Source organism: Thalassophryne amazonica, chromosome 1 (genome assembly GCF_902500255.1).
Source record: "Thalassophryne amazonica chromosome 1, fThaAma1.1, whole genome shotgun sequence".
In the NCBI taxonomy this organism is placed as follows: domain Eukaryota; kingdom Metazoa; phylum Chordata; class Actinopteri; order Batrachoidiformes; family Batrachoididae; genus Thalassophryne; species Thalassophryne amazonica.
Window position 1 is genome coordinate 4110261 of NC_047103.1, and position 15709 is coordinate 4125969.

The window sequence follows — 15709 nt, forward strand, 5'->3', positions numbered from 1 at the left end:
CGAAGAGCAGATATTGGTCAGTGTGAGTTGGTTTTCTGTAAACCCCTTTCTGGAGCTGCCTGTTCTCTCCAATCGTAACATCACAGTCCAGGAAGGCTAAATGGTTGTTTCTGACATCCTCACGTGTGAACTTGATATTGGTGTCCACCAAGTTTATGTGTTCTGTAAAGTCCTCAACTTGCTGTTGCTTGATTTTGACCCATGTGTCATCAACATATCTGAACCAGTGACTGGGAGAGATGCCTGTGAAAGACGTCAAGGCTGTCTTCTCTGAAGAGGCTCCTCTGGTTGCTGATGACGGTGTGGAGAGACTGACTGGCATCGTCCATAATGTCCAGCCTGGATGTATCCTTCTTGGATGTGCTCCCCCCCCAGCACACCACGGTGTAAAAGAGGACGCTGTTGACTACTGACTGGTAGAACATCCACAGGACTTTCCTGCAGATGGTAGACGACACTGGTCCTCCATGACCAGTAAAAAATCAAGGACCGTGACGTCGCCCGGTATGGCAGAGCGGGGGCCCCATTCTGGAGCCAGGCCTGGGGTTGGGGCTCGCGCCTTAGCCCATGGGGCCTGAAAGAGTGAGAGCCCGCCCTCCTGGGGGTTCACCACCTGCAGAGGGGGCCATGGGGGTCGGGTGCAGAGAGTATTGGGTGGCGGTCGAAGGCGGGTGGCCCGGCGGCCCGGTCCGTGCTCACAGCCCCTGGCTGTTGGGGCGTGGAATGTCACCTCACCGGGGGGGTAGGAGCCTGAGCTTGTGCGGGAGGTTGAGAGATACCGACTAGAGATAGTCGGGCTCACCTCCACGCACAGCTTGGGCTCTGGTACCCAACTCCTGGAGAGGGGCTGGACGCTTAATTTTTCTGGCGTTGCCCACGGTGAGAGGTGGAGAGCTGGGGTCGCATTGCTTATTCCTCCCCAGCTCAGTCACCATGTGTTGGAGTTCACTCCAGTGAACGAGAGGGTCTCGTCCCTACGCCTTCGGGTCGGGGACAGGTCTCTCACAGTTGTCTCGGCCTGGGGACTCCATTGTTCTCCTGGGGGATTTCAATGCCCACGTGGGTGGCGACAGTGAGACCTGGAGGGGGGTGATCGGGAAGCACGGCCTTCCCGATCTGAACCCGAGTGGTATTTAGTTGTTGGACTTCTGTGCTAGTCACAGTTTGTCCATCACGAACACCATGTTCGAGCACAAGGGTGTCCATAAGTGCACGTGGCACCAGGACACCCTGAGCCGGAGGTCGATGATCGACTTTGTAGTCGTATCATCTGACCTTCGGCCACGTGTCTCGGACACTCGGGTGAAGAGAGGGGCAGAGCTGTCGACAGATCACCACCTGGTGGTGAGTTGGATCCGCTGGGAGGGGAGGAAGCTGGTCAGACCTGGCAGGCCCAAACATATCGTGAGGGTCTGCTGCGAATGACTTGCGGAACCCTCTGTCAGCGCGGTCTTCAACTCCCACCTCCGGGAGAGCTTCTCCCAGATCCTGGGGGAGGTTGGAGACATGGAGTCCGAGTGGACCATGTTCTCCACCTCCATTGTCGATGCGGCCGCTTGTAGCTGTGGTCGCAAGGTCTCTGGTGTCTGTCGCGGCGGCAATCCCCGAACCTGGTGGTGGACGCCGGAAGTAAGGGATACCATCAAGCTGAAGAAGGAGTCCTACTTATCTTTGTTGGTAGGTGGGACCCCGGAGGCAGCTGACAGGTACTGGCCGGCCAAGCGTGCCGCAGCCCGTGCGGTCGCAGAGACAAAAATTCGGGTCTGGGAGGAGTTCGGGTGAGGCCATGGAGGAGGACCATTGGTTGGTCTCGAAGAGATTCTGGCAAACCGGTCCGTCTCCTCAGGAGGCCGAAGCAGCTCTCCACCAGCACTGTTTACGGTGCGGGTGGGGAGCTGTTGACCCTGACTGGGGATGTTGTCGGGCGGTGGAAGGAATGCTTCGAGGATCTCCTCAATCCCATCGTCACGTCTTCCGAAGAGGAAGCAGAGACTGGGGACTCAGAGGCGGACTCATCCATTACCCAGGCCGAAGTCACCGAGGTTGTCAGAAAGCTCCTCGGTGTCAAGGCTCCTAGGGTGGATGAAATCCGTCCTGAGTACCTTAAGTCTCTGGATGTTGTGGGACTGTCTTGGCTGACACGCCTCTGCAAAATCGCGTGGCGATCGGGGACAGTGCCTCTGGATTGGCAGACTGGGGTGGTGATCCCTCTGTTTAAGAAGGGGGACCGGAGGGTGTGTTCCAACTATAGGGGGATCACACTCCTCAGCCTCCCCGGTAAGGTCTGTTCCAGAGTACTGGAGAGAAGAATTCGACCGATGGTTGAACCTCAGATTCAGGAGGAGCAGTGTGGTTTTCGTCCTGGTCGCGGCACACTGGACCAGCTCTACACGCTCCATCGGGTGCTCGAGGGTTCATGGGAGTTCGCCCAACCAGTCCACATGTGTTTTGTGGATCAGGAGAAGGCGTTCGACCATGTCCCTCAGGGCACCCTGTGGGGGGTGCTCCGGGAGTACGGGGTCCGGGGTCCTTTGCTAAGGGCTATCTGGTCCCTGTACGACCGCAGCAGGAGCTTGGTTCGCATTGCCGGTAGTAAGTCAAACCTGTTTCCAGTGCACGTTGGCCTCTGCCAGGGCTGCCCTTTGTCTCCGGTTCTGTTCATTGTTTTTATGAACTGAATTTCTAGGCGCAGCCAGGGTGTAGAGGTGGTCTGGTTTGGGAACCACAGAATCTCGTCTCTGCTGTTTGACCTTCAGCGTGCACTGGGGCAGTTTGCAGCCGAGTGTGAAGTGTCCGGGATGAAAATCAGCACCTCCAAATCCGAGGCCATGGTTCTCAACCGGAAAAAGGTGCTTTGCCCTCTTCAGGTTGGTGGAGTGTCCTTGAGAGCTGAGAGAGCTGAGTAGGGGGGCAAAGCTCTCGATTTACTGATCGATCTACGTTCGATCCTCACCTATGGTCATGAGATTTGGCTCATGACCGAAAGAACGAGATTGCGAGTACAAGCGGCCGAGATGAGTTTCCTCCGCAGGGTGGCTGGGCGCTCCCTTTTAGATAGGGTGAGGAGCTTGGTCACTCGGGAGGAGCTAGGAGTTGAGCCGCTGATCCTCCACATCAAAAGGAGTCAGTTGAGGTGGCTCGGGCATCTTTTCCAGATGCCCCCTGGACGCCTCGCTGGAGAGGTTTTCCGGGCACGTCCCATTGGGAGGAGGCCCCGGGGAAGACCCAGGACACGCTGGAGGGACTACATCTCTCTGCTGGCTTGGGAACGCCTTGGGGTTCCCCCGGAGGAGCTGGGGGAGGTGTGTGTGGATCGGGAGGTCTGGCGGCTTTGCTTGAGCTGCTGCCCCCGCGACCCGACTCCGGATAGAGCGGAAGAAAATGGATGGATGGATGGATGGATGGATGGTAGATGACAGCAGCCTCCTCAGGAAGTCCAACCTGCTGTTGGTTGGTGTGAGTTGTCCAGTCCAGTTTGCTGTCCAGCCACAGCCCGAGGTACTTGTAGGAATCCACAGCCTCCACCTCAGCTCCCTGGATCAGAACTGGTCGCAGACTTGGTCTGGCCTTCCCAAAGTCGATGACCAGCTCCTTTGTCTTCGAGGTGTTGAGCTGTAGATGGTTTGTGTGGCACCAGGCAGCAAAGTCCTTCACTAGGCTCCTGTTCTCCTCCTCTCTGTCATGGTTTCAGGGTTTCATGGGTTCATATTTTCATGTGTTCATGGCGTCATGGTTTCCTGTCTCTTTATCTGTATCGGCACATGATCACGTCACACTGTCACGTTTTGTTCATGTGATCACACTGACTCATTCAGAGTACATGATGAAGAGTTTGTACTTACTGTGTAGGTACCTGAGGTCAGAGGTCAGGTCTGGGTGTTTGGATCAGGCTCAGCAGGAACCTGGTGAGAATTTGGAGGAAAAATCCCTCAAACAGAGAAACCAGTGGTGCTTAATAACAGTCATATTTTGACAATTAAAAGCTCAATATTAAACTGATCTTCTTCCAGCGAGCTGCTTCTTGTGTTTCTGAATAAACCATTAGAAAATTAAGTGGAAATAAAACTTATGCTTATTTTAGTGTTTTCCATGGAGATCCATCTCCAGATGCGAGGGCGCTTTCGGAATGCGTAACCACCTCCTGCTCCTCCTAGTACTCCTACTCCTCCTCCTACTCCTCCTCCTACTAGCACTCCTACTCTTACTCCTCCTCCTCCTAATACTCCTCCGCCTCCTCCTACTCCTCCTCCTCGTAGCACTCCTACTGCTACTCCTCCTCCTCCTAGTACTCCTACTCCTCCTCCTACTAGCACTCCTACTCCTCCTCCTCCTAGTACTCCTACTCCTCCTCCTACTCCTCCTCCTACTAGCACTCCTACTCCTACTCTTACTCCTCCTCCTCCTAATACTCCTCCTTCTCCTACTCCTCCTCCTCCTAGCACTCCTACTGCTACTCCTCCTCCTCCTAGTACTCCTACTCCTCCTCCTACTAGCACTCCTACTCCTCCTCCTCCTCCTAGTACTCCTACTCCTCCTCCTACTAGCACTCCTACTCCTCCTCCTCCTACTAGTACTCCTACTCCTCCTCCTACTAGCACTCCTACTCCTCCTCCTCCTAGTACTCCTCCTCCTCCTACTAGCACTCCTACTCCTCCTCCTCCTAGTACTCCTACTAGCACTCCTACTCCTACTAGCACTCCTACTCCTACTCCTCCTTGCACTCCTCCTCCTCCTCCTCCTAGCACTCCTCCTCCTTTGTGTCTGTATAACATTCTTTTTATTACGTTTTGGTTTTTTGTGCTGCCTTTGCACTTTCTGATCTAATGCTGCCTGTCAAAAAGCTGCCGGCCAGCACGAGGGCGACACCCACAACCCCGCCTTTATGATGATGGAGGAGGAGGAGCATACAAGCCAGCAGGGGAGTCCAAACGCCTGCAGAAAGAGGAGCGTGATGATGGCACGAGGGGGAGAAAAGTGGCGAGAGACAAAAGCTGATTTGTAAGGCTGTTAAGAGGAAGGAGGAGCGAGAAGAAGAGGGAGGAAAGAGAAAAAATGTTCTGATAGGGAGGGATGATTAAGGAGGAGAGAGAGGAGGAAGTGCATAGGAGGCCAGAGGATGAAAGAAGGATGGGAGGTGCAGATGGGAGGCGACAAGAAAAAAAGTGGAGCAGCGAGGCAGATTTAGGTTTGTGGATCCTGAATTACGAGTTTTTAACAGCGACTTTAGAGGAGGAGGAGGAGGAGGAGGAGGTGATGGATATGGGGCTGCTCCGGGACATGCTGATTTAAATAAATGCCTCCGTATCAGTTCAGCTCCTCTGGCCGTCATAACTCCCAGCTGCTGCTCTGCTCTGACATGTTGTCACACGAACACATCGTGTTTGAACGCAGCGTAATCCTCACGTATGTGCAAATGAAGCTCAGTGGTGTTTATCTGCTGAGATGTTTCTGTTGGGTCTTCAGTGTAGAGCTGGGTTCAATTCCCAGTCACTCCTTGGATAAGGAGGTGGGTGTCTTATCCACGGACACAGCTGGGGACGTGACCTGCAATGGCCTGGTGTCACTTCCAGACCGAGTCATAAACTTTCATCCAGGTCACATAATCCGGAGATGAGCACCGGGACCAGCGGACCTCAGGGACGATCGAGTACTTACTGATCTATATCTATATGAAAGCTATATACAGATGAGTACAAATGTATTAGCCCTCGTATGAAATTTAACTTATTCTTTGTCTTTCGGCTGTTCCCGTTAGGGGGCGCCCAGCAGATCAATCGTTTCCATCTCACCCTGTCCTCTGTATCTTCCTCTGTCACACCAACCACCTGCATGTCCTCTCTCAGCACATCCATGAACCTCCTCTTTGGTCTCCCTCTTCTCCTCCTGCCTGGTGGCTCCATCCTCAGCATCCTTCTCCCTATATACCCTGGGTCCCTCCTCTGCACATGTCCAAACCATCTCAATCTCGCCTCTCTGACTTTGTCTCCAAACCGTCCCCTAAATTTTCCCGAGTGCTTTTTGACCACGACTTTTCAGCACAGCATTTCTCAGCATATTAGTCTTATTTTGGATGTTTACATTATTTTACTTTGCACACAGAAAGAAAATGAGGCAGGGGTGGGGGTCAAGTGGTTAGTGCACTTGGTTTCAAACCCCGCCACATCTCACCATGTGATGTGGAGTTGCATCAGGAAGGGCATCCAGCGTAAAATGTCAACATGCAGAAGTTTTACACCGGATTTGCTGTGGCGACCCCGAGTGCAAAACAAGGCAGCAGCGGAAAGGGATTTACTTAGACAGAAAGAAAATTATCTCACAAAAAACAAAAGCTACCAGGGTCAAAATGTGCGGAACTTTTTGTTGAAGCGCAGCGATGAGCTTTATGTTCGTAAAATCAAAGTGAGGGTTTTACAGAGAAAATACAAACTTCAGTCGCGATTTGAGCTGCCACTGAGAAAAACATTGGGAGAATCAGTTTAGACTTGAGGAAAAGAATTGTTGATGTCACAAAGCAGGAGGCGGAGTTACCACAGTGTGTCCAAGAGTCAAGAACTAGAGCGAGAAGAATCATCAAGACATTCAAAGAGAGTCACACAGACGGGCAGAGGGACGAGACAACGACTCAAAAACTCGTGAGTGACGTTGTGTCTGAAGACCCCAGAACACCTGCCAAGTGAAGGACGTAGCCCAGACAGGAACTGTAGTCTCAAAGAAGACATCACTAGAGTCTTGGACAGGAATGGACCGTGACACTGCAGACCAAGAGAAACCTTCAAGCCAGACTGAAGTCTGCTGAGGACACCCTGCAGAAACATTATGCAGACTGGAAGCATGTCCTTTGGTCAGATGAGACCAAACTCGAGCTCTTTGGACACAGAGACATTGTTTTTGTTTGGAGAAAGAAGCCCAAAGATCATCGTCCCCACAGTGAGACACGACGGTGGGAGTATTACACTGTGAGGACGCTTCAGCGCTTCTGGAACTGGGAATCTTCTCGAGGTGGAAGGACTCATGAAGAAAGGACGTGAAGATTTTGAAAGAAACCCTCAAGCAGTCAGCAACAAAACTGGGTCTGAATCAACACTTTGTCTTCTTACAACAGTCCCTGTTGGTAAATGATATAATAATTGATCAACATATTGATTTATTCTGCCTAACAGAAACCTGGTTACAGCAGGATGAATATGTTAGTTTAAATGAGTCAACACCCCCGAGTCACACTAACTGTCAGAATGCTCGTAGCACGGGCCGGGGCGGAGGATTAGTAGCAATCTTCCATCCCAGCTTATTAATTAATCAAAACCCAGACAGAGCTTTAATTCATTTGAAAGCTTGTCTCTAGTCTTGTCCATCCAAATTGGAAGTCCCAAAACCAGTTTTATTTGTTATTATCTATCGTCCACCTGGTCGTTACTGTGAGTTTCTCTGTGAATTTTCAGACCTTTTGTCTGACTTAGTGCTTAGCTCAGATAAGATAATTATAGTGGGCGATTTTAACATCCACACAGATGCTGAGAATGACAGCCTCAACACTGCATTTAATCTATTATTAGACTCTATTGGCTTTGCTCAAAAAGTAAATGAGTCCACCCACCACTTTAATCATATCTTAGATCTTGTTCTGACTTATGGTATGGAAATAGAAGACTTAACAGTATTCCCTGAAAACTCCCTTCTGTCTGATCATTTCTTAATAACATTTACATTTACTCTGATGGACTACCCAGCAGTGGGGAATAAGTTTCATTACACTAGAAGTCTTTCAGAAAGCGCTGTAACTAGGTTTAAGGATATGATTCCTTCTTTATGTTCTCTAATGCCATATACCAACACAGTGCAGAGTAGCTACCTAACCTCTGTAAGGGAGATAGAGTATCTCGTCAATAGTTTTACATCCTCATTGAAGACAACTTTGGATGCTGTAGCTCCTCTGAAAAAGAGAGCTTTAAATCAGAAGTGTCTGACTTCGTGGTATAACTCACAAACTCGTAGCTTAAAGCAGATAACCCGTAAGTTGGAGAGGAAATGGCGTCTCACTAATTTAGAAGATCTTCACTTAGCCTGGAAAAAGAGTCTGTTGCTCTATAAAAAGCCCTCCATAAAGCTAGGACATCTTCTACTCATCACTAATTGAAGAAAATAAGAACAACCCAGGTTTCTTTTCAGCACTGTAGCCAGGCTGACAAAGAGTCAGAGCTCTATTGAGCTGAGTATTCCATTAACTTTAACTAGTAATGACTTCATGACTTTCTTTGCTAACAAAATTTTAACTATTAGAGAAAAAATTACTCATAACCATCCCAAAGACGTATCGTTATCTTTGGCTGCTTTCAGTGATGCCGGTATTTGGTTAGACTGTTTCTCTCCGATTGTTCTGTCTGAGTTATTTTCATTAGTTACTTCATCCAAACCATCAACATGTTTATTAGACCCCATTCCTACCAGGCTGCTCAAGGAAGCCCTACCATTATTTAATGCTTCGATCTTAAATTTGATCAATCTATCTTTGTTAGTTGGCTATGTACCACAGGCTTTTAAGGTGGCAGTAATTAAACCATTACTTAAAAAGCCATCACTTGACCCAGCTATCTTAGCTAATTATAGGCCAATCTCCAACCTTCCTTTTCTCTCAAAATTCTTGAAAGGGTAGTTGTAAAACAGCTAACTGATCATCTGCAGAGGAATGGTCTATTTGAAGAGTTTCAGTCAGGTTTTTAGAATTCATCATAGTACAGAAACAGCATTGGTGAAGGTTACAAATGATCTCTTATGGCCTCGGACAGTGGGACTCATCTCTGTGCTTGTTCTGTTAGACCTCAGTGCTGCTTTTGATACTGTTGACCATAAAATTTTATTACAGAGATTAGCGCATGCCATAGGTATTAAAGGCACTGCGCTGCGGTGGTTTGAATCATATTTGTCTAATAGATTACAATTTGTTCATGTAAATGGGGAATCTTCTTCACAGACTAAAGTTAATTATGGAGTTCCACAAGGTTCTGTGCTAGGACCAATTTTTATTCACTTTATGCATGCTTCCCTTAGGCAGTATTATTAGACGGTATTGCTTAAATTTTCATTGTTACGCAGATGATACCCAGCTTTATCTATCCATGAAGCCAGAGGACACACACCAATTAGCTAAACTGCAGGATTGTCTTACAGACATAAAGACATGGATGACCTCTAATTTCCTGCTTTTAAACTCAGATAAAACTGAAGTTATTGTACTTGGCCCACAAATCTTAGAAACATGGTGTCTAACCAGATCCTTACTCTGGATGGCATTACCCTGACCTCTAGTAATACTGTGAGAAATCTTGGAGTCATTTTTGATCAGGATATGTCATTCAAAGCGCATATTAAACAAATATGTAGGACTGCTTTTTTGCATTTACGCAATATCTCTAAATCAGAAAGGTCTTGTCTCAGAGTGATGCTGAAAAACTAATTCATGCATTTATTTCCTCTAGGCTGGACTATTGTAATTCATTATTATCAGGTTGTCCTAAAAGTTCCCTGAAAAGCCTTCAGTTAATTCAAAATGCTGCAGCTAGAGTACTGACGGGGACTAGAAGGAGAGAGCATATCTCACCCATATTGGCCTCTCTTCATTGGCTTCCTGTTAATTCTAGAATAGAATTTAAAATTCTTCTTCTTACTTATAAGGTTTTGAATAATCAGGTCCCATCTTATCTTAGGGACCTCGTAGTACCATATCACCCCAATAGAGCGCTTCGCTCTCAGACTGCAGGCTTACTTGTAGTTCCTAGGGTTTGTAAGAGTAGAATGGGAGGCAGAGCCTTCAGCTTTCAGGCTCCTCTCCTGTGGAACCAGCTCCCAATTCAGATCAGGGAGACAGACACCCTCTCTACTTTTAAGATTAGGCTTAAAACTTTCCTTTTGCTAAAGCTTATAGTTAGGGCTGGATCAGGTGACCCTGAACCATCCCTTAGTTATGCTGCTATAGACGTAGACTGCTGGGGGGTTCCCATGATGCACTGTTTCTTTCTCTTTTTGCTCTGTATGCACCACTCTGCATTTAATCATTAGTGATCGATCTCTGCTCCCTCCACAGCATGTCTTTTTCCTGGTTCTCTCCCTCAGCCCCAACCAGTTCCAGCAGAAGACTGCCCCTCCCTGAGCCTGGTTCTGCTGGAGGTTTCTTCCTGTTAAAAGGGAGTTTTTCCTTCCCACTGTAGCCAAGTGCTTGCTCACAGGGGGTCGTTTTGACCGTTGGGGTTTTACATAATTATTGTATGGCCTTGCCTTACAATATAAAGCGCCTTGGGGCAACTGTTTGTTGTGATTTGGCGCTATATTAAAAAATTGATTGATTGATTGATTACATGACAACAAGCCAAGACATACGTCAAGAAGAACTACGTCCAATGTGAATGTTACTGACGGTCTGCACGAAGAACTCCACTGAAAATCTGTGGGCTGAACTGAAGACCAAGATCCACGCCAGAAGACCATCAAATCTGGAGCTTGAGAGATTCGTTGAAGAAGAACTGACCAGGACTCCTCAGGACAGCCGTGTCTAAGACTTGTTGTTAGTCGATAACAAATCTGTGTGTAATATAACATGTCTGTAAAGGGCAGCACAGCACGGTGGCTCAGTGGTTAACACTGCTGCCTCACAGCAACAATGTTGTGAGACCAATTCCCACCTGTGTCCTTTCTGTGTGGAGTTTGCGTGTTCTCCCTCTACTTGTATGGGTTCCCTCCAGGTGCTCCGGCTTCCTCCAAGACACACAGGTTAGATGGACTGGAAACTTTAAACTCTCCGTAGGTCTGTCTGTCTGTCTACACAGTAGTGTTCAGAATAATAGTAGTGCTATGTGACTAAAAAGATTAATCCAGGTTTTGAGTACATTTCTTATTGTTACATGGGAAACATGGTACCAGTAGATTCAGTAGATTCTCACAAATCCAACAAGACCAAGCATTCATGATATGCACACTCTTAAGGCTATGAAATTGGGCTATTAGGTAAAAAAAAAAGTAGAAAAGGGGGTGTTCACAATAATAGTAGTGTGACATTCAGTCAGTGAGTTTGTCAGTTTTGTGGAACAAACAGGTGTGAATCAGGTGTCCCCTATTTAAGGATGAAGTCAGCACCTGTTGAACCTGCTTTTCTCTTTGAAAGCCTGAGGGAAATGGGACGTTCAAGACATTGTTCAGAAGAACAGCGTAGTTTGTTTAAAAAGTTGATTGGAGAGGGGGAAAACTTATACGCAGGTGAAAAAATTATAGGCTGTTCATCTACAGTGATCTCCAATGCTTTAAAATGGACCAAAAAAACCAGACGCGTAGAAGAAAACGAAAACAACCATCAAAATGGATTAGAAGAATAACCAGAATGTCAAAGGCTCACCCATTGATCAGCTCCAGGATGATCAACGACAGTCTGGAGTTACCTGTAAGTGCTGTGACAGTTAGAAGACGCCTGTGTGAAGCTAATTTATTTGCAAGAATCCCCCGCAAAGTCCCTCTGTTAAATAAAAGACATGTGCAGAAGAGGTTACAATTTGCCAAAGAACACATCAACTGGCCTAAAGAGAATGGAGGAATATTTTGTGGACTGATGAGAGTAAAATGTTCTTTTTGGGTCCAAGGGCCGCAGACAGTTTGTGAGACGACCCCCAAACTCTGAATTCAAGCCACAGTTCACAGTGAAGACAGTGAAGCATGGTGGTGCAAGCATCATGATATGGGCATGTTTCTCCTACTATGGTGTTGGACCTATATATCGCATACCAGGTATCATGGATCAGTTTGGATATGTCAAAATACTTGAAGAGGTCATGTTGCCTTATGCTGAAGAGGACATGCCCTTGAAATGGGTGTTTCAACAAGACAATGACCCCAAGCACACTAGTAAACCAGCAAAATCTTGGTTCCAATCCAACTAAATTAATGACTCGCAGATGTGAAGAAATCATGAAAAACTGTGGTTATACAACTAAATACTTGTTTAGTGATTTCACAAGATTGCTAAAAAAGCAGTTTGAAAATAATAGTTTTGAGTTTGTAGCGGTCAACAGCAGATGCTACTATTATTGTGAACACCCCTTTTCTACTTTTTTTTTTTACTAATAGCCCAATTTCATAGCCTTAAGAGTGTGCATATCATGAATGCTTGGTCTTGTTGGATTTGTGAGAATCTACTAAATCTACTGGTACCTTGTTTCCCATGTAACAATAAGAAATATACTCAAAACCTGGATTAATCTTTTTAGTCACATAGCACTACTTTTATTCTGAACCACTACTGTATGTGTCCCTCTGTGAGAGACTGGTGTCCTGGTTTCCCCACCTCATGGCCAATGATGACTGGGATAGCCTCCCAACCCCCCGTGACCCTTAATTGGAGCATAGAACATGAATGATTGAATGTCCGTCAAGGTATACATGCAGAATGTCACGCGCACACACACACACACACACACACACACGGTGTGTGATTAGATGATTCCGTCCTCTTAGGTTTAACTCGTCCTGTAACTCACTGTCTTAAAGGGACACACATGGTAGGTATTCATGGTCCACATGATCTGGTTCAGTCCGGTCAGTGATGACCCTTCTGCTCTTCCTGCCAAAGTGACTCTGTTTGATATGATGTGTGGTCAAATCCCGATCCTCAAAATGATGTGTGGTCAAAACCTGATCCTCTGGAGGAGTCAGTCTTTGTCACCGTTGCAGCTGCGTGGTGGAGCGGCGGGATCGGTGAGGTGGCCTGACTGTGCTCAGCAACAGGAAGGAAGAGAGGCCAGACCTGCAGGAAGTGGCGGTGTGCTGCAGAGAGACTTCTCTGGTTAGGGGAGTCGTAATGAAGTGTTCTGCTGAGGAACCACAGCAGATCTAAAATAGCTTCCTCACAGTGAGACTTGGCATCTGGTCAGAGTTGACAAAGACGGCGTTGGTGTAAATGTCAGTACAGTCACTGAGACTGGAGTTGGAGTTTTTGGCAGCAGGAAACATGATACATAAAAAAAAAAACCTGTGTGGAGTTTTTTTTTAAAGCATTGTCTGTGATGTCTTCATACTGAAAGAGGGACACGACAACAGAACAGACCGCTTGCTGTCCCTGACTAGTCAGAGGTGACGATGGAGATGATTAAAACTCGCGGTCATCCTGGACCCATGTGAAAGACCAGGTTTGGTTATCGGTAGAGAAACGCTTTGGAAGGGTCCCAAAGCAATTTATGACCAACGTACGTCAGAGGAAGGGATGTGGACAAATGACAAAGCATCTTCATGAACAAAAGAAGGTTGGTCTTGGTTAAAGTTCTAAATGCACAGTCAGTGTTCCATTCTGTGTGAGTGGATGATCTTACATTTAGGACACGTTTTAAACTTGTTTCATGCAGTTTGTGTGTGTTCAGACCCACAGTGTCTGTGGGACAATCAATCACTTCACATTATTGAACAAGACCCATCAGCACCTGATGTGCACTGAAGTTATGAAGTTCTTTAAAAAAAAGATACTTCAAAAAGTTTATTCATTATCACAATAGTTTTTGGATGTATTTTTTCTGTTGCTTGATTGTTGTTTCTTCATTATAATGAAAAGAATAAAGAAGAGTGTCTGTGGTGTGTGTGTGTGTTGTGTTGTGTGGGTGTGTGTGTGTGTGTGTGTGCATGTGACCTGACTCCTCCCATAATCGCGGTAGCCTTCGCTGCCGCTGTGTTTGTTGTTCTGCTGTTTCTCAGCACTTCGCTCACAGAGACTGAGATTGAGACGTGATTTAATTCCTTTGATGTCCAGTAGGTGGTGTCGTCTGTGACGACGTGCTCCAGCTCGTCCTTGACGGCAGCATCTGTTGCCACAGTGAGTCAGCTGGTGGCGTCAGAAGTCAGCATCACAGCGTAACTGTTGCCATTGAGCACGCTGGTTACTCATCGGCTTTGGCGATGAAACGCGATGAGAGATGTTTTTACCGTGTCATCGTTTTTCATCCAGGAGTCTTATTGTTTGAAATGCGCATCAACCGACATGACAGAAAAAAATCTCATGTCTGATAGAATAAGGTGGACTGGTATCCTGTCCAGGGTGAACCCCGCCTCTTGCCCTGTGGCCCCTGGGATAGACGCCTCCTCCTCATGACCTTAAATTTAAATAGGCGGGTATATGAAATGAACACATGCATTTTGTTTTCCTTATCTGTAAATCACAGGTTCATACTGAACACTCAGCTCTCTAAGGAGCTCTGAGTCTGTTGTTTACCATGTCTGTAAATGAATCACAGACCATCACTCCTGTAAATGTCACTTTGAGCTCAGTGTTTGCTGTAAATGACTCCGACTCACACGTGTAAATGCAGCAGGTGCTTCTGTGCTGCTGGAGTTGAACTATAGACTAGGGCTTCAGTCAAAGCATGTCCAGTTGACCCTGCTGGTCTGTGTCCTTGGAGAAGCCATTTCATCTGCTTCGTCCCAGTCCACTCAGCTGTCAGTGGGTTAGGGTTAGGTTGGGCATCATGTCCATCATCAGCGTCACGCCAAAGAAGCCAGAGTTCAACAAGTCTGTCCGGGTTCAGATCTATTCCAGACTCTCTCGATTGTTTACATTCTTTATCATGTCTATAAATTAAACCTTGATTATCATTCTTGTGAATGTAATATTGAGCTGTACTCAACAATGACAATTAGAATTACAGTCTCTGTAAATTATTAACGAAGTACCACTTGTAAAACTGCAGTAGTCAGATATCTAATCAAATCAAATCAAAATCAAATCAGTTTTTTATATAGCGCCAAATCACAGCAAACAGTTGCCCCAAGGTGCTTTATATTGTAAGGCAAGGCCATACAATAATTACAGAAAAACCCCAGCGGTCAAAACAACCCCCTATGAGCAAGCACTTGGCGACAGGGGAAGGAAAAACTCCCTTTTAACAGGAAGAAACCTCCAGCAGAACCAGGCTCAGGGAGGGGCAGTCTTCTGCTGGGACTGGTTGGGGCTGAGGAGAGAACCAGGAAAAAGACATGTGGAGGGGAGCAGAGATCAATCACTAATGATTAAATGCAGAGTGGTGCATACAGAGCAAAAGAGAAAGAAACACTCAGTGCATCATGGGAACCCCCCCAGCAGTCTAAGTCTATAGCAGCATAACTAAGGGATGGTGGTTAGTTATGCTGCTTAGGGATGGTGTGGAAACAGCACTAACAGCACTAGTTAATGATCTTCTGCGAGCAATGGACTCGGATACTACAGCATTGGTGTTGTTGGATCTCAGTGCTGCGTTTGACACAGTTGATCATCATATTCTACTTGATAGGCTAGAAAACTGTTTCGGGATTACTGGAACTGCGCTTGTGTGGCTGACGTCTTATCTATCTGGTCGTTCCCATTGTGTTTTGTGCAATGACACTACCTCTGACTTTAAGGGCATGAAGTTCGGGGTTTCGCAGGGACCAGTTCTGGGTCCCTTGCTTTTTTCCCTGTATATGGCACCCCTTGGGAACATTTTGCGGTGTTTCGGGGTTGCTTTTCATTGTTATGCTGATGATACTCAGTTGTATATGCCGATAGCTGCTGGAAATCCTGTCCACATAAAATCTTTACAAGACTGTCTTGCAGCAATGAGAAGTTGGATGTCTAGCAACTTTCTACTTTTGAACTCTGATAAGACTGAAATGCTGGTTGCCCAGCAAGACATCGGCACCAATTTGATCAGCTGGCGCTTAGCCTAGGTTCATG

At 46.9% G+C, this 15709-nt stretch overlaps 1 protein-coding gene and 1 pseudogene across 1 annotated transcript; both read left to right on the forward strand.

Annotated features, from left to right (window-relative positions):
- Positions 1-15709, forward strand: part of LOC117518874 — a 121939-nt pseudogene that overhangs the window by 87548 nt on the left and 18682 nt on the right.
- Positions 1787-5002, forward strand: LOC117518865 (leucine-rich repeat extensin-like protein 3). Its single transcript, XM_034180109.1, has 3 exons — positions 1787-1803; positions 4155-4759; positions 4842-5002. The coding sequence occupies exons 1-3, from the start codon at positions 1787-1789 to the stop codon at positions 5000-5002; spliced, it is 783 nt and encodes a 260-aa protein (XP_034036000.1).

What these genes read in the sequence shown, in the direction of transcription:
- LOC117518865 (XM_034180109.1), top strand. An exon ending in TAGCACTCCTCCTCCTTTGT is followed by an intron (nt 4,760 to 4,841) that starts GTCTGTATAACA and finishes CCTGTCAAAAAG; the next exon opens with CTGCCGGCCAGCACGAGGGC.